Below are 19,440 nucleotides of genomic sequence, written 5' to 3'. Positions count from 1 at the left end.
CTTCATAAAATGCACTTCTTCTATCATTGCCAAACATTACTCGTTGAAGCATGAACTTCTTCTAGTGTTCTTCCCTTTGTCTCCGGAACCAATTTCGCCACGAAAGCCAGTGTAAATGCACTAATACCCGCCATTATGAAAAACGTTCCTAAAATCCGAATGCAGATTATACATTCAATTGTGTGATTATGAATATACTTGTATTTTGTAAATCTAACGAAAAATTAGAAATTAGTCTGATGAAAAGCAAATTTACCTGAAGAACTCCATTCCATAAGAAAGTTAAAAGTGTAAGAGACAATCCATCCTGCTAGACATGATACTATGGAGCAAATACTTCCTGCTAATCCTTTTACGTTTAACGGGTATATCTGAAAGTAAGATTATTAAGTTAATTAATCTATTAATTTTTACTAATTAGGGAATTGCTACCTTAATTATGGACTTTATTTATTATATTAAAAGGTGCCATACCTCTGAAAGTATAACTGAAGCAGCACCACCCATGCCTACTGGATATGAAACAAAATAAATCTGCATTCAATGAACAAATCTGAGCATAGATTATACAATACAATTTATTTTACTACCCCCGTTACATATTATTTGCAACAATTAGACATTTTTTTTCTTTACTTTATGTTAAATCGTTGCAAATAATATGTAACGGAGGTAGCAATTTAATTTAACTTCTATAATAAGATAATGTAATGCCAGGGAAATAAGTATCCTAGTACACGTGTTAGGACACATTATGGTCAATGGTCCGCAAATAAAGTCAATTGCTGGAATCCCATCAAAAACCCCTGACATACTTACAACCTAAATGGGATATAAGAACTTTTTTTGCCAATTTATTTTATATAAGGACATTTCCCACTAGTCTACCACTTAGATGTTCCACAATTTTTCCTAAAATTAATAATCTGTAATATGTAATTTTAAGATGCATGTGGCATGACTGTGTCCATGATAATGGTTACTCTTGATTCTCTTCTTTATTTATAATAAATAATTATACAATATGACCACTCTAATTAAATTAATAATAGATGGGTAATATAAAGTTTTGGAAAAAAAAAAAAAAGGGTTGTTAAAGTTATTGTAGATATACCAATATGCCAGTAAGAGCCATATATGAACTGCAGCCATCCAACAAGTGATGCTCCTGGTTAAACAGCAACAATATCACAATTGTTAATCATAATCACAAACCACTATGAAAAATGTTGTGATAAGAAGGAAATAACGAAATCGAATCACGAAACCTCAAGAACAAATGCAAGGCCTGCTAGAATGCAGCCTAAGCAGAGCCCAGGAACCGAAACCTGCAAAATATATATTTCATGATCAAAAGTTTACGATTCTATACAATATGATCAACAACATATATATATCATCAACTTGGCTAGTATGTTTCATTGATCTAACCAAAAGAAGGAAGCGCCTCCCAAATTTATCCATCAAAAGTACACCCAAACCCACACTTGGAAGCTGCAAACAGAAAGATAAATGTATACACATACTGTGAGTAATTGATGGAAGTAATTCAGGAGACCGGATTTGTTCTCATGTCCTAAAGAGTAGGTAAGTGGATGAACATTCGAGTACCTGAACTAAGGCTAGTGCTATTGTTCCCACTGTTGTTGAAAATCCTGTGCAGCAGTAACAGAACAACAATCAGATGTTTGTTCGAGACATATAGATGATTTTGTTCGTTCATATAGATATGGTGTCATGTAAATGCTGGTAACTTACCAGCTGATTCGAATATAGAACTGGCATAGAATAAGATTCCATTTAGACCAACAAGGTGGCGAAGTGCTTCAAGGCCAATTCCCACCTACAACTTTTCCATAATGTCAGCCAATGACGGCTGAGCAATTCAGCATTATGTATGTTCTCTAGGTCCATAGTTATTAGACACGACACAATATTTCTCAAGTATGTTGAGAGGGTCACCTTTTTCGATGTATTAGACAATTAGTAATGGTTCATGACTGAATTTTCTAACATGTCGTTAAATAGTTATCTGATTGATATGTAGTGAATAGAAATTACACAAATAGGTAATTTGAAAAATAGTGTCTGTCATATTTTGATGGCTTATCACAGTGTAACAACATTCGGATGCTGGAAATACAAGATACACTAGTCGTTGCTGTTAAAAATTTGTTTCAATCTTACCGTGAATGTGTAAGCATATTTCTTCTGAAATAGTTGTAGGAAACTAACTTTTTCAATTTGATGAAGGGCTTCAATACTTTCCTACACAACAACTCGAAATAATGCATTTCATTAGAATTCATACACTAATTTTTCTGAGGGATGTCAGTTTTCGAATTTTAAAATAGAGATTGTGTTACCCTTAAGTCAATTGCTTCATCCACGACATAACCGCCTCTAAGGCGCTGTAAAACTGTTTCAAATTCATTGTTTTTACCCTTCATCAACTGCAAAAACATACAATTACTCTGTCATCTGAAAAATGACTAATTTATAGCAGGAACTTGGTTTGTAAATGCATTACCAGCCACCTAGGAGACTCTGGAATGAAGAATAGACTGACTATCTGTACAAGACTCGGAATAGTTCCTGAAACATTGATAAATTGGCATCAAAGAACTTCCAAAGATTATTCCAAGAACTGAAATGAGATGCATCAAGAAACACTACATCAATTACCAATGAGAGCTAAAGTACGCCAAGAGGTGATTAGTCCAATGAGAAAAACTGCTGATGCCCCGACTACTATCATTAACTAAATCAGGATGATAAAGAGTATAAGACAAGGTTATATAATCTAAGCATATCAAACTATTGATAACTGTAAGTGTAAGCTAGAACTGTATTGGTTTTATTCGAGTATAGATCAGTTACCGTGTGAAGAATTACAAAACCCCCTCGAAGATTTTTGGGTGCAAATTCAGATATATATACCGGAATCTGAGACAGGTGACAGCAATATAGTCGATGTCACTAAGTTTAACAAGTTTGATAGATGCTATGAATTGTAGGATTTTATGCTTACAACATAGTTTGCAATGATCAAAGCAAAACCCAGGAACCATCGACCCAAGTCGAGTGACCAAGCACTCTATGATCAGGAAATCAAACAATTAAATTCACAACTAAAATCAGAAAGAAATTTGATGGAAATCTAAGTGAAGTAGATATTGCCAAATAATGGAAGAACCTGTCCTGTTGCAATGGATAACCAACCAATAATACAAAGTAAGACAGTTAGTCTTAGGACCTGCCTCATCAAATGCAAAAAAAAGGGGAAGTTAGTCTGAAATGATAAAATACGTAAATTGATCCCGGCTTCAATCGTTAGCTTAAGCTAATATCAAGAGTTAGCGTGACACAAAGCCAGATTCAAATCGATCTTGGGCTTCAAACGTCAGCTTAAACTGTTTATTGTTTAAAGAGAGAATTAATCATATGATTAATGAGACAAACAAGGCTAATAAGATTAAACTTACATGTTTTCGACCTAAGTAGTCGGCTAACCTACCACATACTATAGCCCCGAATACCCCTCCGATATTAATCATGGATCCAAAGAGTGAAAACTGCAGAAAAATATACAATTTATAAATATTGTACATTTGTACGTTTTCGAACCCAAGAATGATCAAGTGGGTAATGAAAGGATGAAGAAGTGCATACATCTGCTGTTGAAAGGTCAAGTTCCTTCATGATTTGAGCTTGCACTGGTGATGTATATGCCATCTGTATGTATTAATATATACGAGTAAATACTAAATTTAGGTACTAGAACATACGGAGTATCAATTATATACTTAAGTAATACCATGAATGTTTGAAAGGAATGATGATCATAAAAGGAAGAAGTCAGCTTAAAAGTTAAAAGGACTAATACTCTGTAATACTTAGTATAATTGTTATTTTGAAGTAATATGGAGTATGAAATTGTACATGTAAAAACTGTAATTCATCCAATTTATAATTTATATAATCAAGTTAGGTGCATGTTGACTTTTTTTTCAAATTTTTTACGTGTCTATTCTTACCTTAAACAAATAGATTATGCAAATTAGTTGTTATCCAGATGAAATCTCTTTTGTACATTCATTGATTAGAGGTGTAATTAATTGGGAAAAAAATGATACAAGCTTTGCAATTATACTTTTTATCTCCATTAATTAAGGTTTGTCGTCAATCATTTGATTTGCAAATTGTGGAATATATTCAATGTTATGCTTGGAAAATGGGATTTGAAAATGCTCATGTGTTTGTGTTAACTGCATTGGTTGAATTTTATGGAAACTTGGTAAGGTTTTTGAAACACGGAAGGTGTTCGATGAAATGCTTGAAAGAGATACTTTTGATTGGAGTACTATTGTCTCTGGCAATGCTTGAGGAGGGGATATGGCTTCTGCAAGGTGCATGATGGATACGCGAGGCTAGGGGATTTTGAGGCTTCAGACTGCGGGGTAGGCGGTGGTCACGGCGGGTTGGCCATGGAAGAAGATGGTGAGGTGGGAACAGGCCCGTCTTGAAGATTTTAGAGGCACTGTTCTAAATTATATATTGGGGCCCTTTAATTTTTTTTTCGAGGATAGTACATATTTTAATAAGTATGTTGAGATTGGAAATAAACACAATAAAAATTGTATGTTTTATTAATAATAACTTAATAAAAATCTAAAAATTAGATCAACCAATACTTTAAGATCTTTTTTAAATTAAAAAAGAATAACATATATATATATATATATATATATATATATATATATATATATACACGTGAGAATTTTTCTTATGTGAGAACACTCTTTATGTTCTAAATTTTTACTCGTATGTTCTAAATTTTAAATCTAATATTCTAAACTTTTCCTTAGGTGTTCTAAATTAAATCAAATGTTCTAATTTAGTACTCACATGTTCTAAACCATAAATTAGTTAAGTTTAATATCATAAATTTGAAATAACTTGTTCCAAAATTTTAACTTAAATGTTCTAAATTTTAAAATGTGTGTTCTAAGATTTTTAATTATATGTTCCAGATTTTAAAGCGTATGTTCTATTTTTTTACTCATATGTTCTAAATTTTTTACTCACACTTTCTATATTCTATATCAGTTTGTTCTAAATTTTTATTCACATGTTCATAATCTTAAATCAGATGTTTTAAATTTTACTCATATGTTTAAAATTTCATAAAGTATATTTTATAAATTTTTAATCACTTGTTCTAATTCTTAAATCAAATGTTCTAAACATATTACTCACATAGATGTTCTAAATTATTACTTAGACGTTCTAAATTTTAATTTCAGACACATGTTCTAAATTTTTATTCGTATGTTCTAAACTTTTACTCACATGTTCTAAATTTAAAATCAATTCTCATATAAGTATGAATTCTCACATATGAACCTATTCTCACCGGATCCCTCCCCTATATATATATATATGAAGAAATTTGACCATATCATATAACTAATATATAAAGCTAAACTTTTAGCCAGCACACGACATTGCGACACTTGTCGTTCTAACTTTTCGCCAAGTGTCGCGCCACGTTGGAGCAATTTAAATAGACTTCTTAAAATTAAAAAAAAATATATAGAATTTTAGGATAAAATTTTAAGTTTAGAATTTTATTTTCGATAAAAGACCCAACTCTATGAGATACAAATTGAATTATAATTTTATTCAAAAAGATTATTAGATTATAATTCTTAAAAATTATCATGTAAATTTAATTTTGTATGTCATAATATTTTTTTTGGAGCGAAGGAATTAGGTTAAAGTGTAAAACATCTATTTATAATATATACTAATCGGTTAAAATACTATATTTCACAACTTATAGAATTTTAATTATTACTACATAGACCTGTCAATTAGGGTTGAGTCATGAGTCATCTCGGATTGGGTCACTTTAGATTACGAGTCAAGAAATGTTCAACCCTTACCCAAAGTTTTGGGTTCGGGTCAACTCAACGGGTTTTGAACATTTATCTTATTTAATTTATTATTTGTTTATTTTTTATGTACTAAATCGAACATTTCTACCAATATTAGTATTAGTCATTACATGCCTACTAGATAGCAAATCGTCACAAATCACATTAATAAACTAATTTTGTAACAATGACATATTTTAAATTTGACGTATAGATTAAAAATTTTATCTTTAAATTCAATAAACAACCCGGGTATCGCACGGGCACAAAACTAGTATATATATATATATGAAGAAATTTTCTGAAACGATAAACAAGAAGAAAAAACCCAAATAAGTTAATATAGATTATCCTGAACCATGGAATTTTTTTTTCAGAATTATCATACTCCGTACTCATATTTAATTTATAGTGTTGTATTATTGTGGAGTACACTTGTATGAAAAAGAGGAATGGTATTAAAATTAATTGATTATTTTGGTAAAGATATAAAATTAATTTGGAAAATTGGAGAATTAAAGAAGGAAAACAGAAATTTAACTGTTATAAATGAGGCATAATGAATGTGTAGTGGGAATTGAAATTTGAGTTGTACTTTGTAGAGCAATAATAGCGTGATTTTAGGATGTGTCGTGACAGAGAAAAGGTTAAAAAGGTGAAATATAAATCGGGCAGACTAAACAAAAAATGGGCTTCTAAAATATTTGGGCCCTTAAATTTTTGGAGGCCCTGTGCTTGTGCACACTTTGCACACCCTCATCTACGCCTATGGGTGGGAAGAGAGAATAAAGAATTTAATTTTTAGAAGAAAAAAAAAATACCGGTTCAAAAGGTTTTAGGTAAAAAGGTCTATTTTGTGAATATAGAGGTTAAAGGTGAAATTGTTTTAAGATTTCGAAAATGTGGAAGTGTTTTGAGTAAAAATGACAAAGGTGGGATTATTAGTTTTCATTTTTTTCTTTATTTCTTCTCCTATTGGTTACAAATTTCAACAATGGTATAGGTCTACATTCACCATAGTCAACTCCTTTAACATACTACGAGTTTAAATTACACCATTGACGTGACAATCTAATATACAACTAAATTAACAAACTAGCTTGAGTTGGAGATTATAAATCATCCAAGATGAAAAAAGAAAAAAAAAATCTTACAATATAGCCACAGGAAAAAGAACCCAAGACAGCAATGAACGCCGAGAGAAGCAACGTAGGAGTGATGGACGGCGACGACGTGTCCCTTGCAGCAGCTGGACATGGCTTCCCTTGATCAATTTCATCTAGTTTCTCCTGGTGATTGTTGTTAAGGAGTTGGACTCTTAGTTCTTCCTTCATTGTTGACACTTTTGCCTTAGTTTTTTTTTTTTTTTTTTTTCCCCTCAAACTGTAGGATATATAAAATTAAAGCTAATTGAAAGGACGTGGGGTGAGAACGTGATTTGTTTAGAAAGACTTAAAATAATCAATCGTGTTTAATTAAGATAATATTTAATGGGTTTACAAATTCTAATTCTTTAGACCAAGTATAAACAAGGATCGGAGTTAATAAACTACTTTATCTTATAAAACTCCTTCCATGATTCCATCATTGCCAAACATTACTTGTGGAAGCATGAATTTCTTCAAGTGTTCTTCCTTTTGTCTCTGGGACCAATTTCGCCACGAAAACTATTGTAAATGCACTGATACCCGCCATTATGAAAAACGTTCCTGGAATCGAAATGCAGTTGATTCATTTGTGTCAAAATAAATATATACATTCGAAAGCTAAAATACGAAAAGTAAGCAGAATTAAAAGCAGCTTTACCTGAAGAACTCCATTCCATAAGAAAGTTAAAAGTGTAAGAAACAATCCATCCTGCTAAACATAATACTACGGAACAAATACTTCCTGCTAATCCTTTTATGTTTAACGGGTATATCTGAAAGAACAAAGTTAATTAATCCATTAATCTTTCAGCTAATCATTAAGACGAATTGCACGCATTATTATACTGAAGTGAGCATACCTCTGAGAGTATAACAGAAGCGGCACCACCCATGCCTACTGGATATGAAGCAATATAAAACTGCACTCAAAGAACATATATGATTAAAGCTTATATAATAAAGTAATGTAAAGAATTTGAATTGTGTATTATTTTAGGTGTTGAATTGTTGCAATTCAAATAATTAAACAGGTTGTTATGTTATTATATAAGTTATAATGTACTCGTATGTATAATAGTTTAGTCTAAATTCAAAGCTTTGGGGATGAATGAAGTACCAATAGGCCAGTAAGAGCCATGTATGAACTGCAGCCATCCAGCAAGCGATGCTCCTGATTAAACAACATCATTTTATCATTATTGTAAAGCAAAACGACAAACCCCTACGAAAAATGTGGTTATAAGAAGAAAATAACGAAATCAAACCACCAAACCTGAAATACAAATGAAAGGCCTGCTAGAAAGCAACCTAAGCAGAGCCCAGGAACCGAAATCTGCAACATATTTAATGATCAAAGTTTACGATTCTATATAACATGATCAACATATATATTATCACAACCAAACTTTATTTGTTCATTGTACTAACCATAAGAAGGGGGCGCCTCCCATATTTATCCATCAAAAGTACACCTAAACCCACACTTGGAAGCTGCAAACCAGAAGTTATAAAAAAAATATATTCAAAAACTGTGAGTAATGAATGGAGTTCATTGAGGAGATCGGATTCGTTCTCAACTCTATATACAATTTAGAAGTAAAAGGCTTGCTTTGATCGTTAATGTTGGTATAAGGCTTCGAGTACCTGAATTAAGGCTAGTGCTATGGTTCCCACTGTTGCTGAAAAACCTGTGCAGCATTTAAAGAACCATCATCAGATTCAAATATGTTTGTCTGAGACATATAGAAGATTTAGCTCGTTCATACAGAAATGGTGTCATATAAAAGCTAATAACTGACCAGCTGATTCGAATATAGAACTGGCATAGAATAAGATTCCATTCAGACCAACAAGGCATTGAAGTGCTGCAAGGCCAATTCCGACCTGCATCACTTCCACATCATCCAAAATCAGCTTATGACTGCTTTTTTTGCAACTCAGCATAATATATTCGAAGTATCATCTAGGTCCGTTATTATTAGACAAATATACAAGTACTTCTTAAAGATGTCTAGAAAAAGTGATACATTTTCACTTGCAATAATGAATTATGATTCGATTTTCTAGAATGTCGTTATCTAAATAGTTAAATTGATTGCTGCTATGGAGTGAATAGAGAGTACACAAATAGGTAAATTGAAATATAGTGCCATATCTTGGCACAATGTAACAACATTTGGACTCGGGAAATATAAGAAACTAGGATTAGCTGTTAAAAATTTTATTTCAAGCTTACCGTGAGTGTGTAAGCATATTTCTTCTGAAAAAGTTGTAGGAATCTAACTTTTTCCACTTGATGAAGGGCTTCAATACTCTCCTTCACACCAAATCAAAAATAGCATTACATTAGATTTCATACACTAAGTTTTTCTTTTCCGAGGGATGTCAATCATTGAACTATAGAATGCAGGGGATTGCACTTTACCCTTAAGTCAGCTGCTTCGTTCACAACAGAACCTCCTCTAAGTTGCTGTAAGGCTGTTTCAAATGCATTGGTTTTACTCTTCATCAACTGCAAAGCAAATACTAACTCTGTCATTTGAGAACTGATTAATTACTAGCAAGAACTTGGTTTGTAAATGCATTACCAGCCACCTAGGAGATTCTGGAATGAAGAATAGACCAACTATCTGTACAAGACTCGAAGTAGTTCCTGAAACATTGGTAATACGGCATCAGAGAACTTCTGAAGACTCCAAGAACTGAAATGAGATACATCAACAAACACTGCATCAATTACCAATGAGAGCTAAAGTACGCCAAGTGGTGACTAGTCCAATGAGAAAAACTGATGATGATCCAACTGCTGTCATTAACTAAATCAGGATAATAAGAGAAGTTTAAAAAATCCAAGCAGAAGTAAACAAGAATTGTACTGATTTTTATTAGAGTATAGCTCAGTTACCGCATGGAGGCTAACAAACCCTCCTCGAAGATTTTTTGGTGCAAATTCAGCTATATATACCGGAACCTGAGACAGGCAACAGAGTTTTAGGCCATATGTTATTAAGTTCATAAGTTGATGCTCAAAGTTAAGATGAAAAGCAGGATTATGTGCTTACAACATAGTTTCCAATTATCATTGAAAAACCCAGCAGCCAACGACCCAAGTCGAGCAACCAAGCTCTCTTTGATCAGAATCAAACAATCAAACTAATTACAACTTAATCAGAAATTTGATGTAGATCATAGTGAAAGAGGAAATGCCAAATGGAAGAACCTGGCCTGTTGCTATAGATAACCATCCGAAGATATAAATTAAGACAGTTAGTCTTAGGGCCTGCCTCATAGAATGCAAAAAAAAAAAAAAAGAAAAAAAAAAAAAAGAAAAAAAAAAAAAGAAAAAAAAAAAAGAAAAAAAAAGTGGAAGTTAAAAACAGGATTAATTTTAATCTCAAGTTGATATCAACCATACAAAATTTAAGACTAATACGATTTAACTTACATGTTTTCGACCTAAATAGTCTGCTAACCTACCACATACTATAGCACCAAATATTCCTCCAAAACTAAGCATTGATCCAAAGAGTGAATACTGCACAAAAACTTTTAGTATATTGTTACAGAAAACAGAAATGTTGTAGCAGAATAGTGTACGTTGTTGAAGTCAATAATGATCAACTAGGTAATTAAGGCCCCGTTTGGTTTGATGTAAAACATTTAAGTGAAAAATTAGTTTTCATGGAAAACATATTTTCAAGGAAAACCACAACTGTAAATTAGTTTTCCTCTGTTTGGTTGCATATAAGAAAAGTTCAAGAAAAATAAAAAATAGGAATGTGAGGATGGATTGAATGAGAAGGAAATAAAAAAGGAGGTAAGGAGGAAAATAGGGTTTTTTCCCCCTTGTTTTGTAAAGAAAAATGTTTTGCATCGTTAAAGATGTAATTTTTCACCACTGGGAAAATTGTTTTCCAACATTTTACATCAAACCAAATGGTGCCTAGAGGACGAAGAAGTGCATACATCTGCTGTTGAAAGGTCAAGTTCTTTCATGATTTGAGCTTGCGTTGGTGATGAATATCCCATCTGCATTATGCTATAAGGTCAAGTTTCTTCATGATGTAATTTAGCTTAATATTTTTCTACTTTAAGCTTTTTATGTGGCAGTGAGTGGCGAATCTAGGATTTTCGAACTTGAGTCACCATCAATATTGATCACTTGTTTCAATCTAAAAATTATATAAAAAATTTATATTTCACCAAAATGATTTCAATCCAAAAATAGGACATAAAAATACATACTATAAAACTATTAAATTAAACTAACTTTATGATTTTTTTACTTAGAAACAAGAATTAATTAAAAAAAAGTGAGATTACTTAAGAGACCGGTTATTAAATATAACAGGTCTCTTTAATGAAATATGAAAGCAAAAAGAGACCTGTTATCTAGATAACAGGTCTCGAATGACATGGTGGCAAAGCAGAAACAAAGAGACCACCTATCTGATATTTTAATAGGTGGTCTCTTTGATATTTAAAAAAAAACTGATAATGATCATTTCAAATAGAAGCAACAAAGAGACCGCCTATCTATAATAGGCGATCTCTTAGTTTTTTTTTTTATTTTTATTTTTTTTGGTGCTGGTGAGTCACACTCACTGTGCACCTTAATAGATCCGCCCCTGGTGGCAGTGTGCCACCCTAAAGGTTGTATTCTTTGAGAGCCTATTATGTACACCCGGGGTCATTTGCTCCTAAACTACTCCTATCAAGCCTTGATTGGTAACAAGTTGTTAGTTGCTACTCCTCTGTCTTTTTTTGTTCTAGTGGTTTTGAATGTACATGTTTACCAATAATAATCAATACACATCTTAGATTATTATTATTATCTCTAATTATATATGTATATTATCAAAAAATTATAAAAAAAAAAAAAAAATCTTGTAACATTTGTTGAGACAAATTAAACAAGACGCTACTAAAAAATTATAAACAATAGTAACAAAAGAAATCAAAGGGAGTGCTATTCAAAAAAAAAAAAAAAAAAAAAAAAAATTCAAAGGGAGTAGTTGTTATCTACTTGATTGTAATAATAGTTGGTTTGACTAGCTATTCGTATTAATCATTTAAATAAAAATGATTGGTAAATAACTTGTAGTTTTTAAAATGTAATAAAATGATCAATAATCACAATCTAATATATATCCTATCTTTAATCATATAACTAATATATAAAGCTAAACTTTTAGTCAGGGTCACGAGACAGCGACACTTGGCGTTCCAACTTTTCGCCAAGTGTCGCGCCACGTCGGATAGATTAAAATAAACTTCATAAGATAAAAAAAAGTTAGTTTAGAATTCTATTTGGATAGAATTTTAGGATAAAATTGTTAGTTTATAGTTTTTTTTTCGATAAAATACCAATATTAAATTGAATTATAATTTTATTCAAAATATTACAATTAGTTTTTATTACGTACCTACTACATAATGTAAATAAAAATTATCTTAAATTCAATAAATACCCGGGCATCGCACGGGGCACCAAACTAGTATATATATATAAAGCCGGTCTCGCAGCCAGGCCACGATGTGACACTTGACATTACAATTATTCGCCACGTGTCACGCCACGTAGGCAAAAACTAGGTTTTATTGTGACACATATGATAAAAAAGTAGCGAATTTTGGATAGAATTTTTCAAGAATAAAATTGCTAGATAAAGTTTTATTGTTGATATATTTCTAATATTTCATATATACAAAATTAATTATACTGTAGTTGTTAATAAATATCCTATAACTAGATTCTATTTCCGTCATAAAATTCGTTTAAAAAAAATCTTTGAAATAAGATCCATTTATAATATATATTAATTTATTTTAATGAATTATAGTGAATATTGGTTAAAAAAAAAACTTTCAATAATTTCAAGTTAATTATATCATAGATATATTTAATTTATTAAAAAAATAAAGTATATGTAAAAAAATAAGTTCTAATTAGTAAAAATAATTTTACTTTGCTTAAAATACTTTCATTTTAGTAAAAATAGTTTAAGTTCAATAAAAATATTTTCAAGTCAATAATAATACATAATTCTATTTACAAACAAAATTACAAAAAATACACTACTAAGAGTATATAAATTATGAAAAGGAATTATATGAATGTATTAAAAATTCAAGCTAAAAATTTCATGATATACTTTACAATCCGGATCGCCCGGAAACAAAACTATTGTATATATATAAAGGGGAATTTTTTCCCGAGTTTTTAGATCGCCACCTAGAATTTTATTTTTTACAAAATTATTAGAGCGTCACTTAAGATTAATATTTTTAAAACGCTACAATCGGATTATTAATCCATGTAAGATTAGTTTTTTTTTTTTAAAAGCGCTACGTAAGATAATAATAAATAAATAATAATTTTGAAACGCTACAATAAGATTATGCCACGTAAGATTAATCTTAGAGCGTCCGATAGTTATATTTTAGCCAATGAAAAAAAAGAATTGCAATTTATTTTAGATTTACAATTTCATACAGAGTACTAATTATAAAATAAAACTAGCATATCGCATGGCAAAGACAAACCCAAACACCGACCGAGTAACCCCTGAGTGTCCGAGTAACCCTTGTTGATTGAGTACAGTAACCCAGATTAATCAAGTAACTCCTGACCAAGTAACCCCAACCACACGGTGTGACCAGTCACATATGAAACTTTGTAAAGTAAAATATTATCTTTTTATATTACGAATTTTATCTAAAGAAATAAAGTTAATAATTCATTTTATAATTAAAAAGTCAAGTAGTAAGCAAGAGAATATCACAAAGTTTATCTGTTATATATATATAAACTTGCATCACACGAGCATCACACGAGCTTCATTTAGTAACACAATATTATATTGTAGTGTGTTTTTTTTTTATAGATAGATAAAAATGTACGGTGTGTGTATCCTTGAAATTAGTTACATAATTAATGAATGAAAAATTCTAATAGTGACATTGAGATGATTAGCTCAAACCATTTAAAAATTTGATTAACAAGAATTCTATAAGAAAACCTAATCATTGTTAAAATATACTTGAAGTTGTTTAACAATATACTTAAAAAAAAAAAAAAAAAAAAAAAAAAAAAAAACCTTTAAAAAATTCAAAAATGTTGAATGATCTATGTACCCACTATTAGCCTTTACCATTTCCTATAGCATAAAGTGTCTAAAAAATATAAATTAAAAGCAAAAAGTAAAAGAATTGTGCACTTTCTACTCGAGTACCCACACGGCCACACCACACCATCCTGGACTCATTAACAAAAAAAAAAAAACAATATTAATACTCATATCTAATGCTCCTACAGTCCTTCCAACTATGAAAATGTCTCATCGAACAAAGCTTTTTTTTCAGAAAAAAAAAAAAACAATAAAAAAATAATGTGCACATGGCTTGCAAGTGGGGTCGGACAGTAGTTGATGAGAAAAGAAATAAGTCAAAGAACTAGTGAAGTTGTGGCAAAATTTCTTAAGTACGAGTAGAGTAATAGTTAATAGTTAGGGCCAGTTAAATAGTTAGGGTCAGTTCTCATTAATTGAATTGTACTGAACTTATTTGAGCTTGATTGAACTGAACTTATTTGAGCTTAATTGAACTGAACTGAATTAAATTAAATTAAATATTTTATAAGAGAAGGAAATTAGAAAATGAACCAAACTGAAATGAACTGAATTGGACTGAGCTTAAATGAAAATAATCGTATGAGAACAAATCCTTAATTTGTTACATGACTAACTCAACCAAAAGTTTAAGGTAATTATTTTTGGTTGAAGGACTTGAAGCTTATAATTTGTAATGCTTTAAATTGTTAGTGTTTTATTAATTCTAATGTATAATTAGTTTGTGTTAGGGAAGTCATAAAAGCAGTGAGTTTAGTAGATTAATGGTTAGGGATTATTTTCCTTACTTCTAGCTTAATAATTTCAATGGATTTAGAGATGAGGGACAAACTTGTAGTTAATTTATTAGTTTAGTACGTTTATTAATGAAATTGAATACAAGTTTTTAATATTATTTCCCCGGTCTCCCTATCTTATAGTTTCAACAAAATCGGTTTATCTACTCTATTAGTAACTTGGAACGAAATATTTTAAAGAGGAATATGAGACAAACAAAAAAGAGAACTTAGAGACAAAGGGAGTATTCAACTATGAATTTCACAAATATGCAGCTAGTATTATACCTCTCAAATCAAGACATACACACACATACATACAAACATGTTCATGATGTACAATTATTCTCTAATTAAAATCTGATAAATAAATAAAAGTTGGGATTAAAAAGCTTACAGTATAGCCGCAGGAAAACGAACCCAAGACAGTAACGAACACTGAGAGAAGCAGCGTAGGAGTGATAGACGACGACGACGACGTTAGTCTATGCTGATGATTAGTGTTGGTGTTAGCATTTAGGAGGAGTTGGACACTTACTTCTTCCTTCATTGTTTGTTGATACTTTTGCTTTTGCTTTTCCTCCAACTGAATAAACTAAAGTTAAAGAGACGTGGGTTGTGTTAGAGCACAAACTTTTATATGTGTGACTGTGAGTGCGTGACCAACTGTTATGGGGTTACCTTGTTAGTGTTATTATAGCACAGTTTTAATAAAAAAAAAAAAAAAGTTTTGATTGTAAGGGTCAATTCATATTTACTTAATTTCAGTTCAGTTCAGCTCCAATCAGTTCAGTTCAATTCAGCTCCTAATTTCCCTCTCTTATAAAATATTCAGTTCAGTTCAGTTCAGCTCCAATTAGTTCAGTTCAGTTCAGCTCCAATTAGTTCAGTTCAGTTCACTTCAACTTAGTTCAGCAAATGTGAACAGGTAAGTGTGTAATATGAATTTTTTTTTTCTTTTGATTACGTAGTATGAATATTTTAAGTAAAACATAATAATCGTGATCCCTCTTGTTAGATTAATTGAGCTAAAATAAAGGACATGATGTTAAATACTAGTATTCTAATTAATAACGGCATAGCTATAGTAAATTTTTTTAAATATTAGCATTCATTTTTTATGTTAAATATGGAATAGAAAATAAAGAGAGATGAGGGAAGATTGTTACGTTATATTTCATATTCCATCTAGTACGGGATATATATAATGTACATTTCCTAGGGTTCCATCAATGGATAAGACCAAATACCCAACTCTAGAATATTCTAGATTGTACATGGGATAATAGTCATCCATATTTAGATATTATCATAACACTCCCCCTTGGATGACTAGCTATATATTGAATAAAACAATAACTAACATTTACTACAAAACCTGTACAAAATAATACACTATAATGCGCATAAGATGTTGCCTCGTTAAAAACCTTACCAGGAAAACCCAGTGGGAAAAAACCATGGTTAAGGAAAAAAGAGTGCAGCGCGCATTAACTCCCCCTCATGACTACATCACTTGAGATCTTTAAGACGACGCAATCCAATGCCGTAAGCTAACTTTTTGAATGTTGCTGTCGGAAGAGCCTTAGTAAATAAGTCTGCTAAATTCTCACTTGAACGAATCTGCAATACATTTATATCTCCATTCTTCTGAAGATCATGAGTGAAGAAAAATTTGGGTAAGATGTGCTTTGTTCTGTCGCCTTTGATGTATCCTTCCTTAAGTTGAGCAATACAAGCAGCGTTATCCTCATATAAAGTTGTTGGTGCCTCTTTCCCAGATGATAAACCACAAACTTCTTTTATATGTTGAACTACCGACCTTAACCATACACATTCAGGACTAGCCTCGTGAATTGCTAAAATCTCATAATGATTGGAAGAAGTAGTTGCAATGGTTTGTTTCATGGAACGCCAAGAAATGGCAGTACCACCATATGTGAACACATATCCAGTTTGTGACCGACCATTATGAGGATCAGATAAATAACCTGCATCTGCAAAACCAATCGAATTTTCTTTGGACAATTTTGGGAAAAATAAACCCATATCCTTCGTACCTTGAAGGTAACGAAGTAAATGTTTAATCCCATTCCAATGCCTTCGAGTTGGACATGAACTAAACCTTGCTAATAAATTAACTGAAAATGATATATCAGGTCGTGTATGACTTGCAAGGTACATTAGTGCTCCAATTGCACTAAGATACGGTACTTCAAGACCAAGAATTTCTTCATCATTTTCCCGAGGTCGGAATGGATCTTTCTCTACTTCAAGTGATCTTACAACCATAGGGCTGCTCAATGGATGTGCTGTATCCAAAGAAAATCTTTTAAGAACCTTTTCTATGTATGTTGATTGATGCACAAGGATTCCATTCTCTAGGTGCTCTATTTGTAACCCCAAGCAGAATTTTGTCTTTCCTAAATCTTTCATTTCGAACTCTTTCTTTAAATAATTGACAGTCACTGAAATCTCTTCAGGAGTTCCAATGATATTCAAATCATCAACATACACTGCAATTATAACAAATCCTGATCCAAATTTCTTTATAAAAATACATGGGCTGATAGGATCATTCTTATAACCTTCTTTCAACAAATACTCACTTAGACGGTTATACCACATACGCCCAGATTGTTTCAATCCATAAAGAGATTTGTTCAATTTAATACAGAAATGTTCTCGAGAACTAGATTTTGCTGCTTCCGGCAGCTTGAATCCTTCTGGGAGCTTCATGTAAATGTCATTATCCAGTGGGCCATATAAATAAGCTGTGACTACATCCATCAAACGTAAGTCAAGTCCTTCTCTTATTGCCAAACTAATCAAAAATCTAAAAGTAGTTGCATCCACCACAGGAGAATATGTCTCCTCATAATCAATACCAGGTCTTTGTGAGAATCCTTGTGCAACTAAGCGTGCCTTATATCTTACAACTTCACCCTTTTCATTTCTCTTTCGCACAAAGACCCATTTATATCCCACTGGCTTTACACCTTCAGGTGTACGGACTACTGGTCCGAATACTTCTCTTTTTCCAAGAGATTTTAATTCTGCTTCAATTGCTTCTTTCCATTTTGGCCAATCATTTCTTCGTCTACATTCTTCAATAGATTTTGGTTCATGATCCTCATTATTATCCATAACATCTAATGCTACATTGCATGCAAAAACATCATCGACGTCGATTTGATTTTGGTTCCATGTAATTCCAGACATGATATAATTTATTGAAATTTCTTCATTATCAGGTACCTGAATTTCTTCTTGTATCATGTCTAAAGTCTCTTCTGGAGATCCTTCGGAAATTGTTTCTTCAATTTGACCATCATCAATCAATGCTCCTTTTCTTTTCCGAGGATTCTTATCTTTGGAACCTATTGGTCTTCCACGTTTTTGGCGTGGTGTAGACTCATTAGCAATTTTATTTTGTCCTTTCGGGACTTCTATTTTAAATGGAGCATTAACAGCTGGAATATGCGACTTGGTCACTCTTTTTGGGTCAGCAAACGAGTCTGGCAATTGATTCGCTAAACTTTGTAAATGAATTATCTTTTGAACTTCCAGTTCACATTGTTTAGTTCGAGGATCAAGATAGGATAATGATAATTCATTCCATTTAATTTCATTTTCCAGCTTTCTCTTTTCTCCCCCTAATGTTGGGAAAAGTGACTCGTTAAAATGACAATCTACAAAACGAGCCGTAAATAAATCCCTTGTTGTAGGCTCAAGATATTTAATTATTGACGGGGATTCAAACCCAACATATATCCCCATCCTCCTTTGAGGACCCATCTTAGTGCGTTGTGGTGGAGCTATTGGAACATAAACCGCACATCCAAAAATTCTTAGATGGGAAATATTTGGTTCCTGACCATAAACCAATTGTAATGGGGAGAACTTGTGATAACTTGTTGGCCTAATGCGAATTAGTGTTGTTGCATGTAATATAGCATGTCCCCAAGCAGAAATTGGGAGATTGGATTTCATAAGCAATGGTCTAGCAATTAACTGAATACGTTTTATTAATGACTCTGCTAGACCGTTTTGTGTATGAACATGTGCTACAGGATGTTCAACATTTATCCCAATGGACATGCAATAATCATTAAAAGCTTGAGATGTAAATTCACCAGCATTGTCAAGCCGAATAGTCTTAATGGGAGTATCTGGAAAATGTGCCCGTAACTTAATCAATTGGGCAAGTAGTCTCGCAAACGCCAGGTTACGAGTTGATAACAAAGACACATGTGACCATCTAGTTGATGCATCAATTAAAACCATAAAATATCTAAATGGTCCACATGGGGGATGTATGGGCCCACAAATTTCTCCTTGTATACGTTCCAGAAAACTAATTGATTCAAAATTAATTTTAGCTGGTGATGGGCGAATAATCAACTTGCCTTCCGAGCAAGCAGCACATGAAAAATTATTATGAAGA

General features: G+C 31.9%; 2 protein-coding genes and 1 long non-coding RNA gene across 3 annotated transcripts; all 3 read right to left on the bottom strand.

Annotated features, from left to right (window-relative positions):
• Positions 1–224: 224 nt before the first annotated feature.
• Positions 225–3,166, bottom strand: LOC145627585 (sugar transporter ERD6-like 5). Its single transcript, XM_081679951.1, has 13 exons — positions 3,032–3,166; positions 2,881–2,946; positions 2,686–2,761; positions 2,531–2,595; positions 2,367–2,453; positions 2,188–2,268; positions 1,759–1,843; positions 1,612–1,655; positions 1,432–1,494; positions 1,269–1,328; positions 1,115–1,168; positions 475–534; positions 225–371 (listed from the first exon to the last, which is right to left on the bottom strand). Exons 3-13 carry the CDS (start codon positions 2,756–2,758, stop codon positions 225–227), a joined length of 819 nt encoding a protein of 272 aa, XP_081536077.1. The 5' UTR covers positions 2,759–2,761; positions 2,881–2,946; positions 3,032–3,166.
• Positions 3,167–3,196: 30 nt separating this feature from the next.
• On the bottom strand, positions 3,197–3,686 carry LOC145628840 (uncharacterized). Its single transcript, XR_014111493.1, has 3 exons — positions 3,673–3,686; positions 3,486–3,575; positions 3,197–3,256 (listed from the first exon to the last, which is right to left on the bottom strand). It is a non-coding gene; the product is annotated as an uncharacterized LOC145628840 (long non-coding RNA).
• Positions 3,687–7,512: 3,826 nt separating this feature from the next.
• Positions 7,513–15,972, bottom strand: LOC145628839 (sugar transporter ERD6-like 5). The gene is made up of 18 exons (XM_081681259.1): positions 15,391–15,972; positions 11,054–11,116; positions 10,533–10,622; positions 10,308–10,367; positions 10,150–10,215; positions 9,993–10,058; positions 9,828–9,903; positions 9,676–9,740; positions 9,513–9,599; positions 9,324–9,404; positions 8,887–8,971; positions 8,732–8,775; positions 8,516–8,578; positions 8,361–8,420; positions 8,205–8,258; positions 7,948–8,007; positions 7,746–7,860; positions 7,513–7,648 (listed from the first exon to the last, which is right to left on the bottom strand). The coding sequence occupies exons 1-18, from the start codon at positions 15,541–15,543 to the stop codon at positions 7,524–7,526; spliced, it is 1,413 nt and encodes a 470-aa protein (XP_081537385.1). The 5' UTR covers positions 15,544–15,972; the 3' UTR covers positions 7,513–7,523.
• Between the last annotated feature and the right edge of the window lie 3,468 nt (positions 15,973–19,440).

The sequence above is a fragment of the Chenopodium album genome, chromosome 4 (assembly GCF_948465745.1).
Source record: "Chenopodium album chromosome 4, dcCheAlbu1.1, whole genome shotgun sequence".
NCBI classification, from domain to species: domain Eukaryota; kingdom Viridiplantae; phylum Streptophyta; class Magnoliopsida; order Caryophyllales; family Amaranthaceae; genus Chenopodium; species Chenopodium album.
This window is presented reverse-complemented; position numbering and strand designations above follow the sequence as displayed.

Coding starts and splice junctions, on each gene's coding strand:
- LOC145628839 (XM_081681259.1), bottom strand. CDS start 15,543: ATGAAGGAAGAAGTAAGTGTCCAACTCCTCCTAAATGCTAACACCAAC. Junction 9,741..9,827: donor GCGTACTTTAGCTCTCATTG/GTAATTGATGCA, acceptor CCAATGTTTCAG/GAACTACTTCGAGTCTTGTA. Junction 9,405..9,512: donor ACGAAGCAGCTGACTTAAGG/GTAAAGTGCAAT, acceptor TTTGGTGTGAAG/GAGAGTATTGAAGCCCTTCA.
- LOC145627585 (XM_081679951.1), bottom strand. CDS start 2,758: ATGATAGTAGTCGGGGCATCAGCAGTTTTTCTCATTGGACTAATCACC. Junction 2,454..2,530: donor CAGAGTCTCCTAGGTGGCTG/GTAATGCATTTA, acceptor ATGTTTTTGCAG/TTGATGAAGGGTAAAAACAA. Junction 1,169..1,268: donor GCCTTGCATTTGTTCTTGAG/GTTTCGTGATTC, acceptor CTGTTTAACCAG/GAGCATCACTTGTTGGATGG.